At 41.4% G+C, this 20,605-nt stretch overlaps 1 protein-coding gene across 1 annotated transcript in view; it reads left to right on the top strand.

The window, feature by feature from the left end:
• The first annotated feature begins 1,374 nt into the window (after positions 1-1,374).
• The window catches only part of LOC115141139 (diacylglycerol kinase beta-like), a 45,841-nt gene continuing 26,610 nt past the window's right edge, over positions 1,375-20,605 (top strand). Inside the window, exons 1-17 of the mRNA XM_065027123.1 lie at positions 1,375-1,494; positions 3,833-3,912; positions 4,418-4,554; positions 5,222-5,385; positions 8,744-8,793; positions 10,372-10,446; positions 10,638-10,757; positions 11,943-12,060; positions 12,279-12,367; positions 12,658-12,774; positions 13,253-13,351; positions 13,548-13,652; positions 14,546-14,619; positions 15,298-15,372; positions 16,983-17,068; positions 18,308-18,397; positions 18,700-18,860. Coding sequence (XP_064883195.1) covers positions 1,425-1,494; positions 3,833-3,912; positions 4,418-4,554; positions 5,222-5,385; positions 8,744-8,793; positions 10,372-10,446; positions 10,638-10,757; positions 11,943-12,060; positions 12,279-12,367; positions 12,658-12,774; positions 13,253-13,351; positions 13,548-13,652; positions 14,546-14,619; positions 15,298-15,372; positions 16,983-17,068; positions 18,308-18,397; positions 18,700-18,860 — 1,710 coding nt within the window. The 5' untranslated portion in view covers positions 1,375-1,424. The remainder of the gene's footprint in view (positions 1,495-3,832; positions 3,913-4,417; positions 4,555-5,221; positions 5,386-8,743; positions 8,794-10,371; positions 10,447-10,637; positions 10,758-11,942; positions 12,061-12,278; positions 12,368-12,657; positions 12,775-13,252; positions 13,352-13,547; positions 13,653-14,545; positions 14,620-15,297; positions 15,373-16,982; positions 17,069-18,307; positions 18,398-18,699; positions 18,861-20,605) is intronic.

The following is a 20,605-nucleotide window of genomic DNA, read 5'->3' as shown; positions in this document are numbered from 1 at the left end:
GCAGGGGGGGAGTGGAACATTTAGATTCAGTAGCCCACAGAGCATAATACCCCAGGCTAGCAACCGACTAACCCCAAAACACTCATTCTCACACACACACACACACTCTTTATTTCTCTTTACATGAATGTGTAATGCTTTTTGAACCCTTCTCAGTAGTTACAATGTAGAACAGATTAAGATTACAGTAAGCATATCTTGTATTGTGCTAACCCATTGTGTGTGTGTGTGTGTGTGTGTGTGTGTGGGTGGGGGACTACTGCAAGGGAAAAGTGGCATAACATCCCCTCTTCTGACACTGTCCAATCTTCTGTCACCATGGCATTGTCCATAATCAGTGATGCCAGCTGGCCCATCATTCTGTTGTCTTCAAACAGCGTCAGCAGTCCTGGACAATCATGACTTAAACTCCTACATGTCCCTTATACTGTCTGTCATAAATGCTTATTTACACATAAACTAAATGTTGTCCTAGGTACAGTTGTAGGGTCTTAATTTGAGCCAGTTTGCTAAAGCAGGCAACAGGAAATGTGAATTATTATGTGGATTATAATTGATGGACATTTTTGTAGGGGTTGGTACATTTTTGTAGGGGTTGGTACATTTTTGTAGGGGTTGGTACATTTTTGTAGGGGTTGGTACATTTTTGTAGGGGTTGGTACATTTTTGTAGGGGTTGGTACATTTTTGTAGGGGTTGGTACATTTTTGTAGGGGTTGGTACATTTTTGTAGGGGTTGGTACATTTTTGTAAGGGAAAATGAAGCCTGAAATGTCAGCCTTTTTAAACCTCAAATACACTACATGTTTTAAATGTCTTGCATTGCATGAAAGTTCTCCTGCAACAGGGTGATCAAATTAAGATCCTACCTCTGTAAGTAGGACAGCCGTCAAATAATGCATTGAGTTGATGAGTTTATGTTGGACATTGACATGCCATTTAGCAAATTACGAGCTAGCTATAGCACATAGTGCTGGATAGGACAAGATAGCATTAGCTTGGTTGTCAGTCATACTAAGAGTCATGTACTTGTCTGATGTAATACTTATGATAGCATGAAAAATGCGTTCATTAGGGGGTTCAATACGTATTATGAATCAAAAAAAGTCCTCAGTCTCTATTTGACTGACAGACGGATATACTTTTTGGTTACAGATGGACATTTTAGTTTCACAGTTTCTGCGAAACTACGCTATACTATACTATAGCAATGTATTGATGTGAGGATCAATATACAGTCATTCTATGCAATTCTATGACCGGAGATGATGGAATGAATGTCAGAACCCAAACCAAATCTCTTTCTGTTAACAGTCCGCCACTATGATGAAAGAGGCCTAACAACATGTTGTTCTACGTTCTGTTCCAGAGAGTGGACTGTGGGACGATAGTTTGGGGATGTGAGGGAGAAGAGGACTCATCACAATGACCAACCAGGACAAGTGGGTCACTCTGACCCCAGTTGAATTCTCCCTTCTGCAGGAGTACGCTCAATGTAAGTCTGTGTCTCTGACTGTGTGTGTGTGTGTGTGTGTGTGTGTGTGTGTGTGCGCGCGCGCGCGTGTGTACACCGTCGCTTAGGCTCTCACAATCAAGTTTAAACTTCATTGAAAATTGAATCTAGTCAGGTATAAAATGTGACACTGGATTAGTAAACTACTGTAGAGCCCATCCCAGAAGTATGTCCTAATCCACCTCACACAGAGAGAGATTTTCCTACTGCTTGACTACGGCAGGATAACAGAGCCCAGTTACTGTAATGGTGACTGCATAAGAGCAGAGAATATCTCCATGCACTGTCACTGCGTTATGAAACCCAGACTAATCCAACTAGATTTGGTGTAAAGCTCAAACAGTACAAAACCCCCTCTTTCTCTGATGACTTGGAATCATCCATATGTCTGTAATCTGTTATTTGGCACCCATTCTGATTTTGCAGCATACCAGGTCAAGCATTAAATCTGTCTGGTGCTCTGGTGCTGTTTATGTTAAACCATTATTAATCATAACACAAAAGCTTCCCCTGCGGGCCAACGAGAGTTATGAACGTCTTGAAGTTATACTGCAAGTATTCAGGTTTTTGGAAATGAAAGATTTGACTGTGCAAGTTTTGAGATGGATGGTTTTGTTGCCTTTTCAATGGGAATAGTGAGATATACTGAAGTCTTTCTTGCGTTGGTGGTTTCCAGGGTAACAATTAAATAGAGTAACATTATTATTTGCAATATTTATTATATTTTGGTTTTAAAATAGTTTTCGTAAAAGGAAGGAATCTCAAAAGACTTCCCACATGACCACAACAATAAGAACTTCATCCCAGTATAGTAGAGGAGAATGAAACAGAGCTCATTTGAGCAGCAATAAAGACCCTAAATCTATATAGTGTCTTGACTGGAGGTTATTTTATTACATATTCACAGACCTCAGTCCAAATCTAAATAAGGAATGTTTTTTTTGCTTGGGATCTCTTCTGCAGGCCAAGGGTTTCACTTGGCCATGACAAGTGAATTGCTCTACGCGTTTTGACAACATTGTTCCGCCGACTGTAAGCAGTTCTCCAGCCTCTCTTTACCGTCTCTGACTGGGATCGTTTTTCTTCTTCTGCAGGGTTTACCAGGGGCGCAGCTTTGGTTCTAGAAGTGTGTGTGGGGGGGGGGGGGGATTGAGGGATTGGAAATGATGCAGACAATTTACATCTGCAATATTAAAACATATCCAGCTCCGCTATAATGTCTGAAAGTCTGAGAAGAGACGGGGTTTGGGACCAGGGTAAATGAGAAGGAAAGAAAGAGTGAAGGACAGTGTGCGATAGAGAGATTTGGATAACCGTGTTTCAATGGGCTCACAGCTAGTCATTGTGCTCCGTGTGCAGCGACAGGTTATACAATATCCCATTCTCCGAGCTGCAACAATGGCCCATTCCTCTGTTTCCACCTCTCCGTCCCTCCTTTTTCAGTCCCTCCAGCTTACTTTAGCCCCTCCCCCCCACACCCTATTCTCATTAAAAGGTGAAGTGAACGATATTGCACACTTTCCTCACTTCAGATACCGCATGAGCACCAATACTCTACAGTCTACTAGTTATGACTTCATAATCAGAGACGATTATTAGAATGGATTTTTTTTTTGTTGCACAGTGACGTTGCGGTTTGTATTTTCCCAGGTGCTGTGTAGTAGAACACTGATGTGACATGCATTTTGGCCTAAAGTAACCTACACTAAGTCATTTCCTTTAAAGTGTTAGCATTAGGACGACAACGTGACAGTTTTTTGACCATGTAGAGGAGTGATAAAAAAACAGTGCATGAGTTAATAGTTAATACTTTATAACTTATTTTTGGTGGGTTTTATCACGCAGGCAACCAGTCACACGTTTCATGGTCTCACATGGTCATCCTTCCAAATCTACTCTTGTTGCTCCAGAAGCTACAAATATCATAATGGAACAGCTAGAATAACATAATAAAACAATGTCTACACCAGGGGCCCAAATGGACCAGTCCTGCCAGGACACTCCTAGGGCAACATTCCCATAGTTTGAAAATACAGGAAGAGACCTTGACAGGAACCAGACCAAACGGACCAGGCAGAGGAGTCTAACCTCCTACTGGTTCCAGAGTCTGGTGATTCCTCCTGTAATTTCGATGCGGTCTGGTGGGTGTCCGATCGAATTCCTCCTGAGCCGTAGACTGGATCTTTTGCACTCTAACTCCAAGTTTAGAGATAATTGGATGAGATCCCGCAGTGGGATCTCCCTTCACGGACACGATATAAATTGCTATTTAACGGGAAGCCTTTATGGTTATAACATCTGTTGAGTGTTTTTCTTTTAGACTCAACCAAGAAGCTGAAAGATGTGCTGCAGGAGTTCCATGGAGACGGAGTGTTGGCGAAATATAACCCAGAGGAGGTAGTCTTTCTTCCCATAAGACACTGTTCTGGTAGTGATGTGGCAACATTAGCATTGCATGAACCATTGTAGAACTATTTTGAGACTTCTTCATAATGTAGAAAACTACCATCACTTCAGACTTGCTACCAAGTCTTGGTCATTTTGGATGTCAACAACATTCAACACGGGTGTCGGTCTATAGTCACCTCAGACCAATATATCTTGGTTTAGTTTTGGAATTTGAATGTAAGAGGCACTACTTACTTTGGTTATAGTGGAAATGCCGAAAATGTCACACCATGGTTGTTTGTGTGCTTTTCAGGATATGAGTAACTTACTTTTTTAAAAGTTTGATTTATTGAGATTCCCAATGTCTTTATTCAATGCTGCATAGAAGAAAGATATACTCAATCAGGTAATGCATTCCTTGTTCTCCCAGACATGATTTGGTAATGATATGGTAATCAAAGCTTCCTTCATGGGAATTATACCAACCAGGATCATGTTCTGTGTCTTGTTTCAGGAGATTGACTTTGAAGGCTTCAAGGTCTTCATGCATACGTTTCTGGAGAGCGAGCTGGCAGAGGAGTTCTGTCAACACCTCTTCTTATCATTCAGTAACAAGGGACCAAAACCCAGCCCCTCTTCAATAGACAAGCCCAGAGTTACTGGTAAGACCCTGCACTTCAGCTATAACCTTCAGATGATGTCCCTAAGGGGCAAAGTAGCTTTTATGTTGTCTGCGTGCGCTGTTACTGAATTTTTAAAGCTACTTTGCCCTTAGGACCACTGTACCTTCACTTCAGACAAAAGCAAAGGAACAGATCAAGAACGCATAGAAACTATGACCTCTGTGACCTCAGCAGCAGACAAATAAAAGCCTAAAGTTCTTTAGGTCTGCTTTAGTTTTTACTCCTACCACAAAGAGCATGTTCACTGGGTGATAGGTACTGTTGTAATTGGTTCAGTATGGTTAACGCTGTCGTCAGACCCCCCCAGATTGCCTTGTTGTTGTGGACTGTAGCTTACAGGCAAGTCATTGAGTGCAGTGTATGTAGCCACAGCTTGTACTTTTTCACAAAATGTCCAAACTGTACGTGTCCTGAGGTACTACCGACAATCATCATAAACTAAAACTGTGCTGTCTAGTCAACATTTACTACAGTAATATTGGCAAAGACCACACCTATATAACATCTGCAATCAATTTCACAACATGAATTTAGATTTATTGGTAGACAGTTTGAAAGACAGTTTGAGGTTGACATTAGAGGCATAAAGCTCAGCAATGATCCTAACCGGTCTACATTTTGACCTTCTTCTCTGGCCTTCTTCTCTCTGCAGGCCTCAAGCTGATCAAAGGGAACTCGACCCCTCTGAAGGTGCCCCCTCTACCCAGGACTCTGCCCAGACCTCTAGGCATGGTTCAACTGAAGGACATCGTCTGCTACCTCTCACTGCTGGAGGGTGGCCGACCCGAGGACAAACTGGAGTGTGAGGACTAATGATTGTTTTTCCTCTAAAAGGGGAATACAGTGGGGCAAAAAAAGTATTTAGTCAGCCACGAATTGTGCAAGTTCTCCCACTTAAAAAGATGAGAGAGGCCTGTAATTTTCATCATAGGTACACTTCATCTATGACCGACAAAATTAGAAAAGAAATCCAGAAAATCACATTGTAGGATTTTTAATGAATTTATTTGCAAATGATGGTGGAAAATAAGTATTTGGTCAATAACAAAAGTTTATCTCAATACTTTGTTATATACCCTTTGATGGCAATGACAGAGGTCAAACGTTTTCTGTAAGTCTTCACAAGGTTTTCACACACTGTTGCTGGTATTTTGGCCCATTCCTCCATGCAGATCTCCTCTAGAGCAGTGATGTTTTGGGGCTGTTGCTGGACAACACTGACTTTCAACTCCCTCCAAAGACTTTCTATGGGGTTGAGATCTGGAGACTGGCTAGGACACTCCAGGACCTTGAAATGCTTCTTACGAAGCCACTCCTTATTTGCCCGGGCGGTGTGTTTGGGATCATTGCCATGCTGAAAGACCCAGCCACATTTAATCTTCAATGCCTTTGCTAATGGAAGGAGGTTTTCACTCAAAATCTCACGATACATGGCCCCATTCATTCTTTCCTTTACACAGATCAGTCGCCCTGGTCCTTTTGCAGAAAAACAGCCCCAAAGCATGATGTTTCCACCCCCATGCTTCACAGTAGGTATGGTGTTCTTTGGATGCAACTCGGCATTCTTTGTCCTCCAAACACGACGAGTTGAGTTTTTACCAAAAAGTTATATTTTGGTTTCATCTGACCATATGACATTCTCCCAATCTTCTTCTGGATCATCCAAATGCTCTCAGCAAACTTCAGACGGGCCTGGACATGTACTGGCTTAAGCAGGGGGACACGTCTGGCACTGCAGGATTTGAGTCCCTGGTGGCGTAGTATGTTACTGATGGTAGGCTTTGTTACTTTGGTCCCAGCTCTCTGCAGGTCATTCACTAGGTCCCCCCGTGTGGTTCTGGGATTTTTGCTCACCGTTCTTGTGATGATTTTGACCCCATGGGGTGAGATCTTGCGTGGAGCCTCAGATCGAGGGAGATTATCAGTGGTCTTGTATGTCTTCCATTTCCTAATAATTGCTCCCACAGTTGATTTCTTCAAACCAAGCTGCTTACCTATTGCAGATTCAGTCTTCCCAGCCTGGTGCAGGTCTACAATTTTGTTTCTGGTGTCCTTTGACAGCTCTTTCGTCTTGGCCATAGTGGAGTTTGGAGTGTGACTGTTTGAGGTTGTGGACAGGTGTCTTTTATACTGATAACAAGTTCAAACCGATGCCATTAATACAGGTAACGAGTGGAGGACAGAGGAGCCTCTTAAAGAAGAAGTTACAGGTCTGTGAGAGCCAGAAATATTGCTTGTTTGTAGGTGACCAAATCCTTATTTTCCACCATAATTTGCAAATAAATTCATTAAAAATCGTACAATGTGATTTTCTGGATTTTTTCTTCTTCTTTTCTTCTCATTTTGTCTGTCATAGTTGAAGTGTACCTATGATGAAGATTACAGGCCTCATCTTTTTAAGTGGGAGAACTTGCACAATTGGTGGCTGACTAAATACTTTTTTGCCCCACTGTATACTGGAGCTCCTTTGGCTATAATGCAGAATTAGGATTTCCAGAACAAGAATGTTATTTTGTGGTTTACCTGTGAGAATAATGACATTTGTGTACCGTAAATACAGACACTCATAGCCAAACGAGATAGAGCTTCATCCCAATAAACTGCTAGATATTTCCCATTACCTCAGCAGGAGTAGCAGTCTAGCCTTTTCACTGTAGTCTACTTGAATCATTATGTTTACTGAAAGCCCTTATTAGTGTTGCCATGGGGATCTCTTTATTCTACTTCAACTTTAGATGTGTACTTATTTATTTATGAGATTATATTAGATAATTGAACATCAGACTTTTTATGTGTTCTTATAATTCTCATCCAACTGCTGAATAATTGAAGAACAGAGCCGTTCATTAAGCATTAAGTGTGTTAATAATTTAGCTGGTCTGGCCCAGGGAGCACATCATTGGTTTAGCCTTGGATGCTACAGTATCTCTCCTTGTAGAGAGAATCCCACTCTGCCCACTCTGCCCACCCTACCCCTTCCTTCCGTCCAGCCTCAATGATGTCTTGTGGAGCTAAATAGGGCCCTCTGCTGGTTCTTCTAAGAATGACAGGTTTCAATTTACACGTACAGTACATTCATTTAAGCTGCTATATCTGTAGGTCTACATACCTTGTGCAAAGTCAGGGAATGCATGGCAAAAAGAGAAACATCTGAAAAGTGAGTATTGATCATCATCAGTAGCAAGCTAAATTCCCTTGGTTCTGTATGGTTGAGGAAATATACCCTACGTCACCACAGTGGATTCAGTTATTGTTACTGCAACTAGTACTAGTTCAGCTTTGAAGAGGAGGTGAGGTGATGACAACGATAAATAACAGTCTTTATACTCTAGGTTCATAGGGTTAGAGAACTTAGCTCTCTGCCTTTTCCGAGTGACTCGACTGTATGCTATTCCTCTCATCTCTCTCCACCACAAACACCTTCCCAGCTCCAGCAGAGTTCTCATTCCTCCAGGCATCTACCTCACTTCCCCTTCCTCCAGCCCCAGTGGACCGACGTGACCGCACCACAGCAGGAAGCTGTCAATTAGCTCCTAATTAGCGTCTGACAAACAGCAGCTTGACGTCAACCCCATATGAAATGAACAACCCCCCCTCTTCGAGTCCTTAGTGAACTCACCAGCTCACCCTCTTCAATCCAGCTGGGTTTGTCACTAGCCGCACCACTACTGAGATTGAGGGAGTGGGTAGCGTCACGCTGAGACTGGGCTAAAAACACTTTTTCCACGTATTGGGAATATCCATTAGTATGTAAATTACTTGGGGCAGAGGAGAGTGTTGTCACGATTATATTACTATAGAACTGGTGTGTGTGTGTGTCTGTCAGTCACTCTTGTATTAGATAGCCAATCACTGTTCTGGTGAGGGAGCTGTCTGTTTCCATGGTGATGGTGTTAAGTTGTGGCTGGGGGCTAGTGCAAGAACCAATCAGACTTCAACACTGAGATGCTAAGAACACTTTTATGAGGGGAAACATTGCTTTGAATTGATGGGTGTTCAATAGCTGATTGTACCCTTAAAAACTAAAGGAAGTTTTTGTGCTTCAACATAGTAAAGTGCATCCATGAAACTAAATTGGTAGTAAAAATGTGTCTCAATGACATGTATTGCATCTCAAACAGCAATTGAAACTCATAAATGTTTGATTTCTTTCTCTACAGTTATGTTTCGTCTCTATGATACAGATGGGAATGGGTCTCTGGATAGTTCGGTAATAATTTTTCCTTCTTCATACATATTCAAAAAATATGCCAAACATTATTTGAACACAACCTTACATGAAACATCATCTTTGTTATTTTCTAAAGCCTATACCAGTGCCATGTTTGGTTCTGTCCTATACATGCCATGTTGTTTACTGTACTGAAAAATGATTTGGTGCTGCAACCTGAGCTCAAGGGTAGACTTAACATAGTAAATGTAAATCCAAGTGACTCTCCAATTCGTTTCGTATGGCATGTATTCATTTGTGGTTATTTGTCATCCATTTCATATGATATGTTTACAAATTTGCAATATGTATGATATTTTATGAATTCTAATTTGTTGTGGCAATCGTTAGCTAGGTGGCTAACACTAACGTTAGCTAGGTGACGACCATTAGCTAGGCTAGGGGGTAGGGGTTAATGTTAAGGTTAGGGTTAAGAGTCAGGTTATTAAGGTTAGGGCTAGGGGAAGGGTTAGCTAAAATGCTTGTAGTTGCAAAGTAGCTAAAAAGTAGAAAGTAGTTGTAATGTTGCAGATGAGCTAAAATGCTAAAGTTGTCCGTGATGAGATACGAACACGCAGCCTTTTGGGTTGCTAGACGTTCGCGTTATAAGTCTACCCATTCACCCCGACCAACCACCCTGCTTTCGTTTTTGCCTTAAGTAACCTTCTGTATTATGTAACTATACCAAACATAACATATCATACTAATTTGAGTGTCTCAGATTTACATTTACTATGTTACGTCTAGTCTATGAGACCATGCTTGGTAAAATTGTACATAATAGCTACCTTTTTATTTTATTCATTTATTTCACCTTTATTTAACCAGGTAGGCAAGTTGAGAACAAGTTCTCATTTACAATTGCGACCTAATGTTCTATAAATACAATTATTCTTTAGAGGACCTTCTGGAAATCTGAATCTTAGTCATTCTAACCATGACACTGACATGGAAATGTAGAATATTTTGCACAATATTATATATTTTATTGTATTTTTTTTGTATAATATTAATATAATCTAAAGTAACATTACACAAGCCCGGGTGGTGCAGCGGTCTAAGGCAGTGCATCTCAGTGCAAGAGGCGTCACTACAGTCCCTGGTTTGAATCGAGGTTGTATCACATCCGGCCGTGATTGGGATTCCCATAGGGCAGCACACAATTGGCCCAGCGTCGTCCGGGTTTGGTCGGGTAGGCCGTCATTGTAAATAAGAATTTGTTCTGAACTGACTTGCCTGGTTAAATAAAGGTTACATTTTTGAAAAAAAAGCTTTGTCTTGTTGCGGAGGAGCAGGCGAGTGAATGTCTCACGATCATTGCTCTGGCCTGCATGTGATGACTCTCCACTAGACGATAATTGCCCTCCCGTAGGGCAACCATTGTAATTAAGTCATCAAGCCTGTATCAGTTTGCAAGCTGCTTTTGTTGTGCATTGTACAACTCTCCTTTGGAGAGGGAAGATTGAACCAACTGACATGCTGTTCATCAGTCTAAAACCATTGATGTTTGTCATCAACTGAAGAATGGCTATTGTACCATAGATGTGTTTTGACACACAATTTGTTTTCTACTTCTAGGAACTGGAGCACATCGTCTCTCAAATGATGCATGTTGCTGAGTACTTGGAATGGGACGTGACAGAATTGAAGCCGGTAAAATACATATTTTTCATAAACATTTAATATACTGCAGATCCATAGACCTAAAGATCTATGGCCCCCTAGTTTCGGTTATATCAATAACAGGAAAAATACTGTAACTTTGTAAAGCTTGAATGAGGGTGTCATATATTTAATCTCTGTTGACAGATCCTACTGTACTGTCTCTGATTGGTTGTGAGTAGATTCTACAGGAGATGATGCAGGAGATTGACTATGACCATGACGGTACTGTGTCTCTAGAGGAGTGGATCCAGGGAGGCAGCACCACCATCCCCCTACTTGTACTACTGGGACTAGAGACGGTGAGTAGTCATGAAAGTGTTACCTAAACATCATCACTGTTACTTTCAATGGCAGATTTTCTAGACCAGAGCCATAGAGATTGTCTATGTATGGCTCTGATGTGTCCAATTCTGGTCCTGGAAAGCCATAGTGTGTGCAGGATTTAGTTCAAGCCCAGTTAAAGGCCAAATGCAGCCATTTTTATTTCAATATCAAATCATATCTGGGTAACAATGTAGTACCTTACTGTAAAAAATAAACAAAAATAGCTTTTAAGCAAAAACGATTTCTCACGCTAGAACTTTGCTAGGACTTTCTGGTAGCAGTCTGAGGGGAAAACTAGCTGTTTTTGGCACACAGTAAAAAAAAATGACAGCGTTGACTTATTTTAACTCCGTTCATGCAAAAACTGCTAATTAGGTCCTGTGTAGATTGTATTTTCAACCAGCAACTGGGTTTTCGACAAAATGGGCGCATTTTGCGTCCCTTTGATATTTTAAGTAGAAATTATGCACCAAGCCAAACCGAGCCAAGGCGAGCTGTATTAGGCCAGCCTGGTTCCTCATCCAATATAGTTGCTGGAACCGTGCTGGAAAGGACAATGTGGGAAAACCATATTTGAGCCAGCACAGTATGGTTGGGGTGGGCCCTTTTGTGTGAATCAGGTACAAGGTCTGGACATTCCCACAACACTTCCTAACTAGTCAATAGCTTCGTCAGACGGCACCACTGATGTCCCAGCTCTCCTTGTCCACTAGATGGAGTCATCTTTTCAGTTTTTTTTGCTGCCTTTTGTCTTCAATGATCTTGAACAAGTCGTCACTTATCACAGGCTAATGAGACAGTCTCTTACAGTGACATCAGACTGTCATTTTGCTGTGATTGACGTAATAGGTGACATGATTAATGACACCGGATTAAAGGGAAGAACCCAGGCAATCCTCCCCACTGAATATGATGTGTTTGGAGAACAGTAAAATAAATATCAAAATCGTTCACATGGACCACATTCAGTTGCCAAACGTTGTCGAACGCTGGAGATGAAAGTGCCACGGAAAGAGCCGGTGTGATTCCTTATCGTGCGTGTCAGAGAGGCATGTTTGTTTTACATGGCCTATTTATATCTGCCATGTAACGAATCACCCAACCATCAACCAGTCAATAATTAACCAATCACTCAAACCAATCAGTCATCTTTCCTTTAGAACGTGAAAGACGATGGGCAGCACGTGTGGAGACTGAAGCACTTCAACCAGCCGGCCTACTGTAACCTGTGTCTGAACATGCTTATAGGTCTGGGCAAGCAAGGGCTGTGCTGCTCATGTGAGTATGGCAACGTCGACAGTTGTCTCATGTCTACTCTCATTTTTACCATTCCCAAAAGGTTTATTCCATAGCACTTTTTCATCATTAAGAAGGCATTTTTGTGACCCAAATTGCCCCTCGGAAATGTGTCCCCAACCTCAGTTTAGTGTTTGCTATTCTTAAGTTGTTTTTGTAATTTTTTTGAGGGGTCAAAATGTGTATTCCACCTCTCCCAGTCTGCAAGTACACTGTCCATGAGCGCTGTGTGGCCCGTGCTCCTCCGTCGTGCATCAAAACCTACGTGAAGAGCAAGAAAAACACAGAGGTGCGTCCAATTGGAGTGTTTACTAATCGGCACGCTCGGATCAGCGATGCTCCACGGAGCTTAGATCCAGGGCTCCTTCCTCACTAATGGAATTAAACAACTCATTCTGATACTAAGCATAGCTAATTACAATATTTAGTCTGGTTTAAATACATGCCCAATACACAGACAGTATTGTTACATTTTTGTTACTTTCTATCTTGATTTCTTTCTTTCTTACTATTGTGGATTTCTCACTTGTTTTCTGTTCTGCTTTTCTCCTCTGTTTCTCTCTGTTTCTCGCTCCACAGGTGATGCACCATTTCTGGGTGGAGGGAAACTGCCCGACCAAGTGTGACAAGTGTCACAAAACCATTAAGTGTTACCAGGGTTTGACTGGGCTTCACTGTGTGTGGTGCCAAGTCACGGTACGCCCCCCCCCCCCCCCCCCCCGAGGAGAATCAGCCACCTCCTCATTATTTTCTACTGTTTCTTGCTGTTTATGATTTCTTTTTTGCACCTTTTATCCGAGTCCTATCACTTTGCCAATTTACACCAAGTAGCATTTATTTCCAGTATTCTGCTAATAGAAAATAAACCACATGGAAAATGTGTTTTGATATCATTCTTTTTCTAAATAAATCCAGTGTTAGCAGTTGTGTTTTTGTAAATCACACAACATGCTCTTACTTTTTACTCAACAGCACTTGGTGTTTAGCTTAAAACAATTCTACATAGCTGATACAAACTGAACGTTATATTTTATGGCCCCCATACATTTTAAAGGAACTGAACTCTAATATCGAATTTACAATCAAATGAAAGGTAACATTGAATAATATGTTATGATCTTGAATGTCACCCTAATACAAATATGGTTGTAATTGAGTGTTTCCCCTCATCCAGCTTCATAATAAGTGTGCCTCCCATGTGAAACCTGAGTGTGACTGTGGACCACTGAAGGACCATATCCTGCCCCCCAACACAATCTGTCCTGTCGTACTGGTGAGTTTAACTTTCAAAACGATGCCATATTCTGCTTATATACAAATTCACCACATGATAGCTTTATGAAAATATATGTATATTTTCTCATACATAGATCACAGTTTCCCATATTTATAGAGGCAACATCTTTTTGATAATGTCTATTAGATTGTTTTCAAGGTGCCAATTCTACTGTCTGCACTTTGACCCCCAGGAAAGACAGTCTACGGTGAGGAAAGATTCCAGATCCAGCCAATCAGGAGGCAGAGCGAAGATGCAGAGAGCCAACTCAGTCACAGTGGATACCCAAGGACTACAGGTGACAATCCAAATATTTTTCTTTTTCTTCAAAATTTTGTAGAAATTTGTGAAGAATGTGTACTGTAAATTGATATTTCTAATCTAACCACAATTTAGCCTTTGATGGGCGCAGGATAATACGAAATGACACTGGTGGGATTCATATAAGATTAGTTTCTACTGGTGAACAAAACAAGAATCAGCTCCATCCAAATCCTCCCTAATATCTAACAGACAGACAACCGGTGACAATCAACCTGAATCATCTCCCCGCCACATCCATCTCTGCCTTCTCCGGCTAACCAGAGTAATAATCAGGATTATTATTTATAATTAGAGGAAGTAATGGATCACTCCTAGTTGGACAGGGAGCTCATTAATCCACCGCTCGGCCTGCTGGGATAGCAGACAGGGAGAGTTAAGAGCTTCATCTGTGTCAAGGAGATGCACGGGCGCACTGTCACCGCCGCCCGCCACTGAGTGGCAGGAAGGCCAACTCGTAGGCTTCAGCCCGCGATTAGGGCTTGTTTTGTTTATGCCTCGCCTCAGCCCTGGCTGCCTCCTCCGTGGTAGAGGCCTGCTGCTTCTCTCTGTCCACTGCTCTACCAGAGGTAGCAATGAAGAGGCTTGTCCCTAAGGATGGCCCCCATGTCACGCAAGACTCAAAGTGCTTCTCCCAATCAGGAGATGGTGATGGTTATAACTTGAATAAGGAGGGGTATCTTTGTTCAATTTCCTGGGATTTTGTTGGGTATTGGCTGTTGTTCACATGATAAATGTTTGAACCTTAACAGTTTTTTTTATTCACTGTTTATAATAATGATTTTACGCTATACTCTAACGTCAGATCAGCCTACTGCATTATAAGCAATTGGACTGAAATGTCTTTCTGTTTTGATATATTTTGCATAGATCACAACAATAGAGGGAACTCATCCTCTGCTAGTGTTTGTGAATCCAAAGAGTGGAGGGAAGCAGGGAGACAGGTAAGCACACTCTCTCCCCACACTCTAACTCTCCGTAAAAAAAAAAAAAGGGATTCTCAGAACTGCTCTTCAATCAAAGAGCTGCAAAGCCTGGCTGCACACAGAGTGCTCAAGGCTTAGTTAGTCAAATAGAAACACAATAACATTGATGGTGGATTCTGCAGAGGTTCTTAGATGGCACTGTCGTTGACTGTCACATCCCTGGTTGTCAGTGTATAGATTTAGACCTTCTTCTTTAACCCAGGGCCTAATTGGGTTATTACTGAACACATTCATTCTACTCCTTATTACTCCAGTCCTCATTTGTTTAAATGATGAGATCAAAATATGACTTGAGCCAGTTGATATAATGAAATTGAAATGAAAATGAATTAGTCTTTCTAATGACTTCGTCCTCGGCATTGGAGCTGTCAATCATACTGTAGCAAAATGGCATACGGACTATGTACAGGGGTTCAGTTGATCACATTTCAATTAAGCGTTTGCATTTGGACTTTTCTTCACGATCCAGATGTTCTGTGGTAGCTGTAAGGGGAGATGTTTCTGTGGGTCAACTCAACACTATATTGCTGGTTGACACAATTTCATCCTTTTCTTTCCTTGTTTCTCTTTTTTTCCTCTTTCCTACTCTCCTCTTTTCTCCTCTCCTCTTCTCTCTTCTCCGCTCCTCTCCTCCAGGATCTACAGAAAATTCCAGTACCTCTTAAACCCTAGGCAGGTATACAACCTGGCCAAGAACGGACCCATGCCTGGGTAAGTTCTGCTCTAATCATCTCACACAGACTAAGCAACATCACCTAAAGTGCACAGAACACTCTACAGTCATGATTCAACTATCATTATTATCCTCAAGTTACATGTGGAATCAGGGTGGTGGATGAGCGACTGTTTACAAAGCCCTAATGTATTCCGCTGTTGCCCAGTCATAATATCCAACATCTCATGCAGGGGAGGTCTCTCAATTTGAGCCTCTCACTCAATCCGGATTCATATGCAGACGTGATTGAAAGGTGAGATCGGAGATCACAAACAGTGAGACAACAACACTGTGCTTGAGTCTAGTATTGGTTACAGTGTGTGGGAATAGTGATATATTGTGAGTGAGGCGAGGCATGCTGATGTGTGATCACGTATACTGCTGTAGGCTGCACAGGCATGGGTCTGGGGTTGTTGGACTATGCGTGTCTATGATTAAGAAGATGAGCAGATCATCTCGATGCACAAGGTTCCGCCCCTTTTGTTTTAGACACCCCAATTCCGGAACATTCTGAAATGCAGGAACACGTCACTGCCGTGCTCTGATGTTGCTGGACTTTGATTATGTTTTGAAAGCAGAATGTAAATGGTTTCCGAAGAGGAAAAGTCCAATATAAACTTTTGTAGACAGTTAAGTTTATGCTCATAATTACAGTGGCCCAGAGGGGCAAAATAATTGGCTTTACGCCATATATTTATCTTACACGGTCATAAGATTTGAAATTGACCTTGTCGGCCATTGTGTCTTCAGTATTGATTCCCTGTGTTTGGAGCTTTGTTGGCTGGGAAGGCCATGTTTATTGACGAGGCTCTTAGAGACGTGTTGCGCTCAGAAGAAGCCTCTCTCTATCTTTAGCTGGGAACATTCCAGATGACCTTGCCCAGCAGTAACCTTGTTAATATTTGGTGAAGTGTACGTAATGCGGTTGGCATTAGCAAGGTGACTGGTCACCGTGGTCACTAGCAGGCTGAGGCAGCCGCACACACTGCTGTCAATTAGCACTAGCGCTAATGCAATTAGCCCAAATGAAGTGTTTGTTTCTTGGTATTTAAATATCCCCAAAGTTGCCTTTCATGTTCGCGGCCGTCTGTTTTGCACCTAATGCGGTTTGCAGTCCCAGTTGGAGAGTAATTGAGCGAATCATTTATCCGCCATATGAGGTTTGGAGGCTCCCTCATTCAGTTAGGGCTTTGTTATTGTGAAGGAACGGAAGAAGTTGGACTGAACATTGGCCATCTTGATCCGATTAGCCTCTGAACAGACTAGCTGGCTGAAGGAATAATTGTCAATGTGATATGTGTTATTTTGTGAGATTATAGGGGCCTTTGCAGAGCCGCTCCAGTGCAGCAGAGTTACAATATACTGTAGATGTGAGATAAAATAGGGATAAGTATGGAGATAAAACACTTACAGTACCTTTGAATAAGGTAGCCTTGAGTTCAATTTACTGTTGGACAAAATAGTGCATTTTCTCAGGGCAGAATGTCTGAAGATTTTAATTGAATTTATAGTAGATAAAGAAAATAATGTGTTTCTCTCTAAAAGGGGATGATTTCCTGCATTACATGATTGATATTGTGAATATGATTTTTTTGTTGTGTTTAAGGTTGAATTTCTTCCGAGAGGTCCCAGATTTCAGAGTGTTAGCTTGTGGTGGGGATGGGACAGTCGGTTGGATTCTGGATTTTATAGGTGAGTGTGCACTTCCACTGCCACACCAGTGTTACACTGGTGAACAGACTGGTGAACACATCCTGGTAAATACTAGTGATTTATACTAGTGGGATGAATGGAAATAGGCCTAAGTATGAATTTGGTCCTCTCAATTCTAAATATAACATAACTTTTGCATTATAACATTTTCCCCCTTTCCTTAACATTTCATTGTGCTTTCTTCAAAACCTGTACAATTGTGCCGTACAGTGACATTTTTTTGTGCGTTTCAATTATTATTATTTTGTATTACTTTGGTGAAATTAACCGTGCTCTTGTTATTTTGCAAGAAAACATCAAATAATCTTTTATGATTTGTATATAAACATTTTCATTACGTCTAAGCCGGCGTGTTCAAGGGAGGGAGGTAAAACAGGATGATTATGTGAGTTCAAAATCGGCATATTAGTCGTCATTTGAGAAACAGCAGTCAAACAGTCCATTTTTCCTTGAAGACTTATTCCTGGTTCTGCCTTTAAAAATTGCTTCCATTTTTTATCAATCAAAACAAAGAGAAGTAATAACATGGACAGAATGAATGCTACTCCTGAAATAGCCTGTGAGACTGGACATTCACGTCGCCGTTTGTTGTTGCACAGATGTCAGAGTTTAGATTTGAGTGATGGTCAGATAACCATGCTGCACTGAATGGGATTTTTCTTTTTTTACTCAGAGACCTGGGCAAATCAAAGTTAAATAAAAATGTATACAGTATATTAAAGTGGAACCGTGTTCAGTTTTGTTGTTGTGGTCCGAATGTGGGGGTGAGGTCCTCTGTCGCTGGGCCAATTGTGCGCCACCCTATGGGGCGCAGCGGTCTTAGGCACTGCATCTCTGTGCTTGAGGCGTCACTACAGACACCCTGGTTCGAATCCAGGCTGTATCACAACCGGCCGTGATTGGGAGTCCCATAGGGGGGGATTGGCCCGATGTTGTCCCGGGTTTGGCCGGTGTAGGCCGTCATTGTAAATAAGAATTTGTTCTTAACTGACTTGCCTGGTCAAGTAAGGTTACATGGGACTCCCAATGACGGTTGTGATACAACCTTGAATCGAACCAGGGTCTGTAGTGACGCCTCTAGCACTGAGATGGTGTGCCTTAGACCGCTGCGCCATTCGGGAGCCCTGTTTGACTGTAAGTTGCTCTGGATAAAAGCGTCTGCTCAATGGCATAGTAATAATAATACAGTATGATGTTTTTGTTGTACCTCTTGTGTAGATAAGGCCAATCTGGACAGAAACCCCCCTGTGTGTGTACTTCCCCTTGGAACAGGAAATGACCTGGCAAGGTGTCTGCGATGGGGAGGAGGTATGTTTAATAGCAATTTACTGACCCAAAGTGTGCTATTTTTTCACATAAATGTGTGGCCTCATTTTTGTTGTCCAATTACATGATTCATGAGATTGAATTTAGATTTGAACATATATTCATTTTCTCCTTTGACTGTAAATGTTACCGATGTTTGCATGTAGGAATAAATCAGTAGGCATAAATAGTTACAGAGAATATTGTTATAATAAAATACTTATGGCCTATACTGTAACAGGTTTTAGCTTATGTTCTGGGGTATTATCTACAACATAAGCTATCCTATGTTGTTTGTATATTAGGTTATGAGGGAGAGAGCATTCTGAACATCCTGAGGGACATAGAGAACAGCTCTGAGGTGATGTTGGACCGCTGGAAGATTAACGTCACACCCACGGACAAGGAAGAGAGGGGAGACCCTGTGCCTTACAGCATCATCAACAACTATTTCTCTATTGGGGTGGTGAGTTACTTACACTAATATACAGAGCATATGTCACATTAAAGGGCTAGTTCAGTGATTTGAAATATTTGTTTCCTAATATTAGGAAATCTTGGCAGTGGCTATTTTAACAAAGCGAAAGTGTGGATTGCAGTCACTCCTTGTCCATAGACTGCTTTCAAGATAAGTAAACACATATCTAAAATGATCTATCCCTTTCAGCAAGAACGGTGGGTCAACAAACTGGACTAGTCAATAGGAGAGGGCCAAGTTTGATCTAAGGCTCTCACCTAAAACAACACGACTGACAGCTTCATGATTATCGTGGATCATCCATTTCAATCGAATAATCTATACAAAGGCCTCAATTGGATAAATTGGATACTGTATACCGAATTTAAAGAAGCAACACAATCATATGTTCTTCTGAGTAATCTTACTCATTTTGATCAAATGCTAGTTAATACGCCTTCATTGAGATGTGTTAAAGCTTCAACCACCTCTGATTGAAGAATATGTTGTTTTTTGTGCATCTGCGTGGTGTTACGCACCTTTAAACTCATCAACAGAAGAGTCGGGCCCATCTCTGTCCATCTTCAACATAATGACACTGATTACACCCAGCTCGTGTGGGTCATTACTGATAAATGTCAGGGGAAATACGGTAATTGACATTTGCAGGTTGGGAGATAGCGGCATCTTGGTGTTGTGACATTCGAACATGACGTGGAAATGAGGGATGCATGTCCTTAGAAATGTTAGTCAAATAAATACCTTGGCTTTGTCCCGTATTGATGAAGGTAGGTCCACTTAACAGACGAAGGGGTTGTAAGCATTGGAATAAATAAAGATAATTTCTCTCATAATTCCTCAATATTCGTCGTGGCTTGAGGCAAAACATGTATTCTGAATGTATGTACAGATATTGCAATAACCTTCAACCAAAGAAGGGTAGCAGCCTTAGCAGAAGTATTACTTTAAGCCATTGCAACCAATAGACTTCATTGTTATAACACTATTTTCATGGCCTTCTAACAGTGGGATTAGTATCTAACGAATGTGTTGACAAATGAAGTTGTTTTCCCAGGATTAGGAAGATTCGGAGCTCTCGATGGAATTGAGTGTGATATATTTTGTCACATTTCACATCAAATCTTGCTTTCCGTTGGAAAGAAACACTGAATACAATAAAGATTACAAAACAAGTCAAGCTAATAATTACCTCGGAGATTATGCAGATGAAGAAAGATTGTTTCTGTAATGACATTTCTGTCGAGTCAACCTCGGAGGATCAGTAGTAACCAAAAGGGTTCACTATGTCGAGCCACAGAAAAGTGTAATCATAAGCATCTTATTATTGGATTTCAAACATTTCATGTGCAGAGTACACATCTTTTTTCGTCTTAAAAATTCTAAGCATTGCAACACAGGTTGGCATTCATTGTTGTTATTGCACTGGAGGCAGCTCTACAGAATGGTTCCTAGCTGGCACAGCCACCAAGTCATAAAATCTGTTTTTAAACCTAACCTTAAATGAAGACAAAATCAAATTTTTGTTTTCCTGAATTTTTACAATATAGCCAATTTTTACTTTGCAGCTGGCCCATCCAGCGGAAATCACTAATTTCAGATTCATGACAATAAGCATCAACCTGCCATGGCATCAGGCGTTGAAGGTGGCTCGGGCTTTGCACAAACCGAAAGGCGTGTTTGAACTTGCACAAGCCCAGGGGTTGGTGAATGAACGGGGTAACCGTGTTGGATGG

Source organism: Oncorhynchus nerka, linkage group LG14 (genome assembly GCF_034236695.1).
Source record: "Oncorhynchus nerka isolate Pitt River linkage group LG14, Oner_Uvic_2.0, whole genome shotgun sequence".
In the NCBI taxonomy this organism is placed as follows: domain Eukaryota; kingdom Metazoa; phylum Chordata; class Actinopteri; order Salmoniformes; family Salmonidae; genus Oncorhynchus; species Oncorhynchus nerka.
Note: the sequence above shows the minus strand (reverse complement) of the source record. Positions and strands in the feature narration are given on the sequence as shown.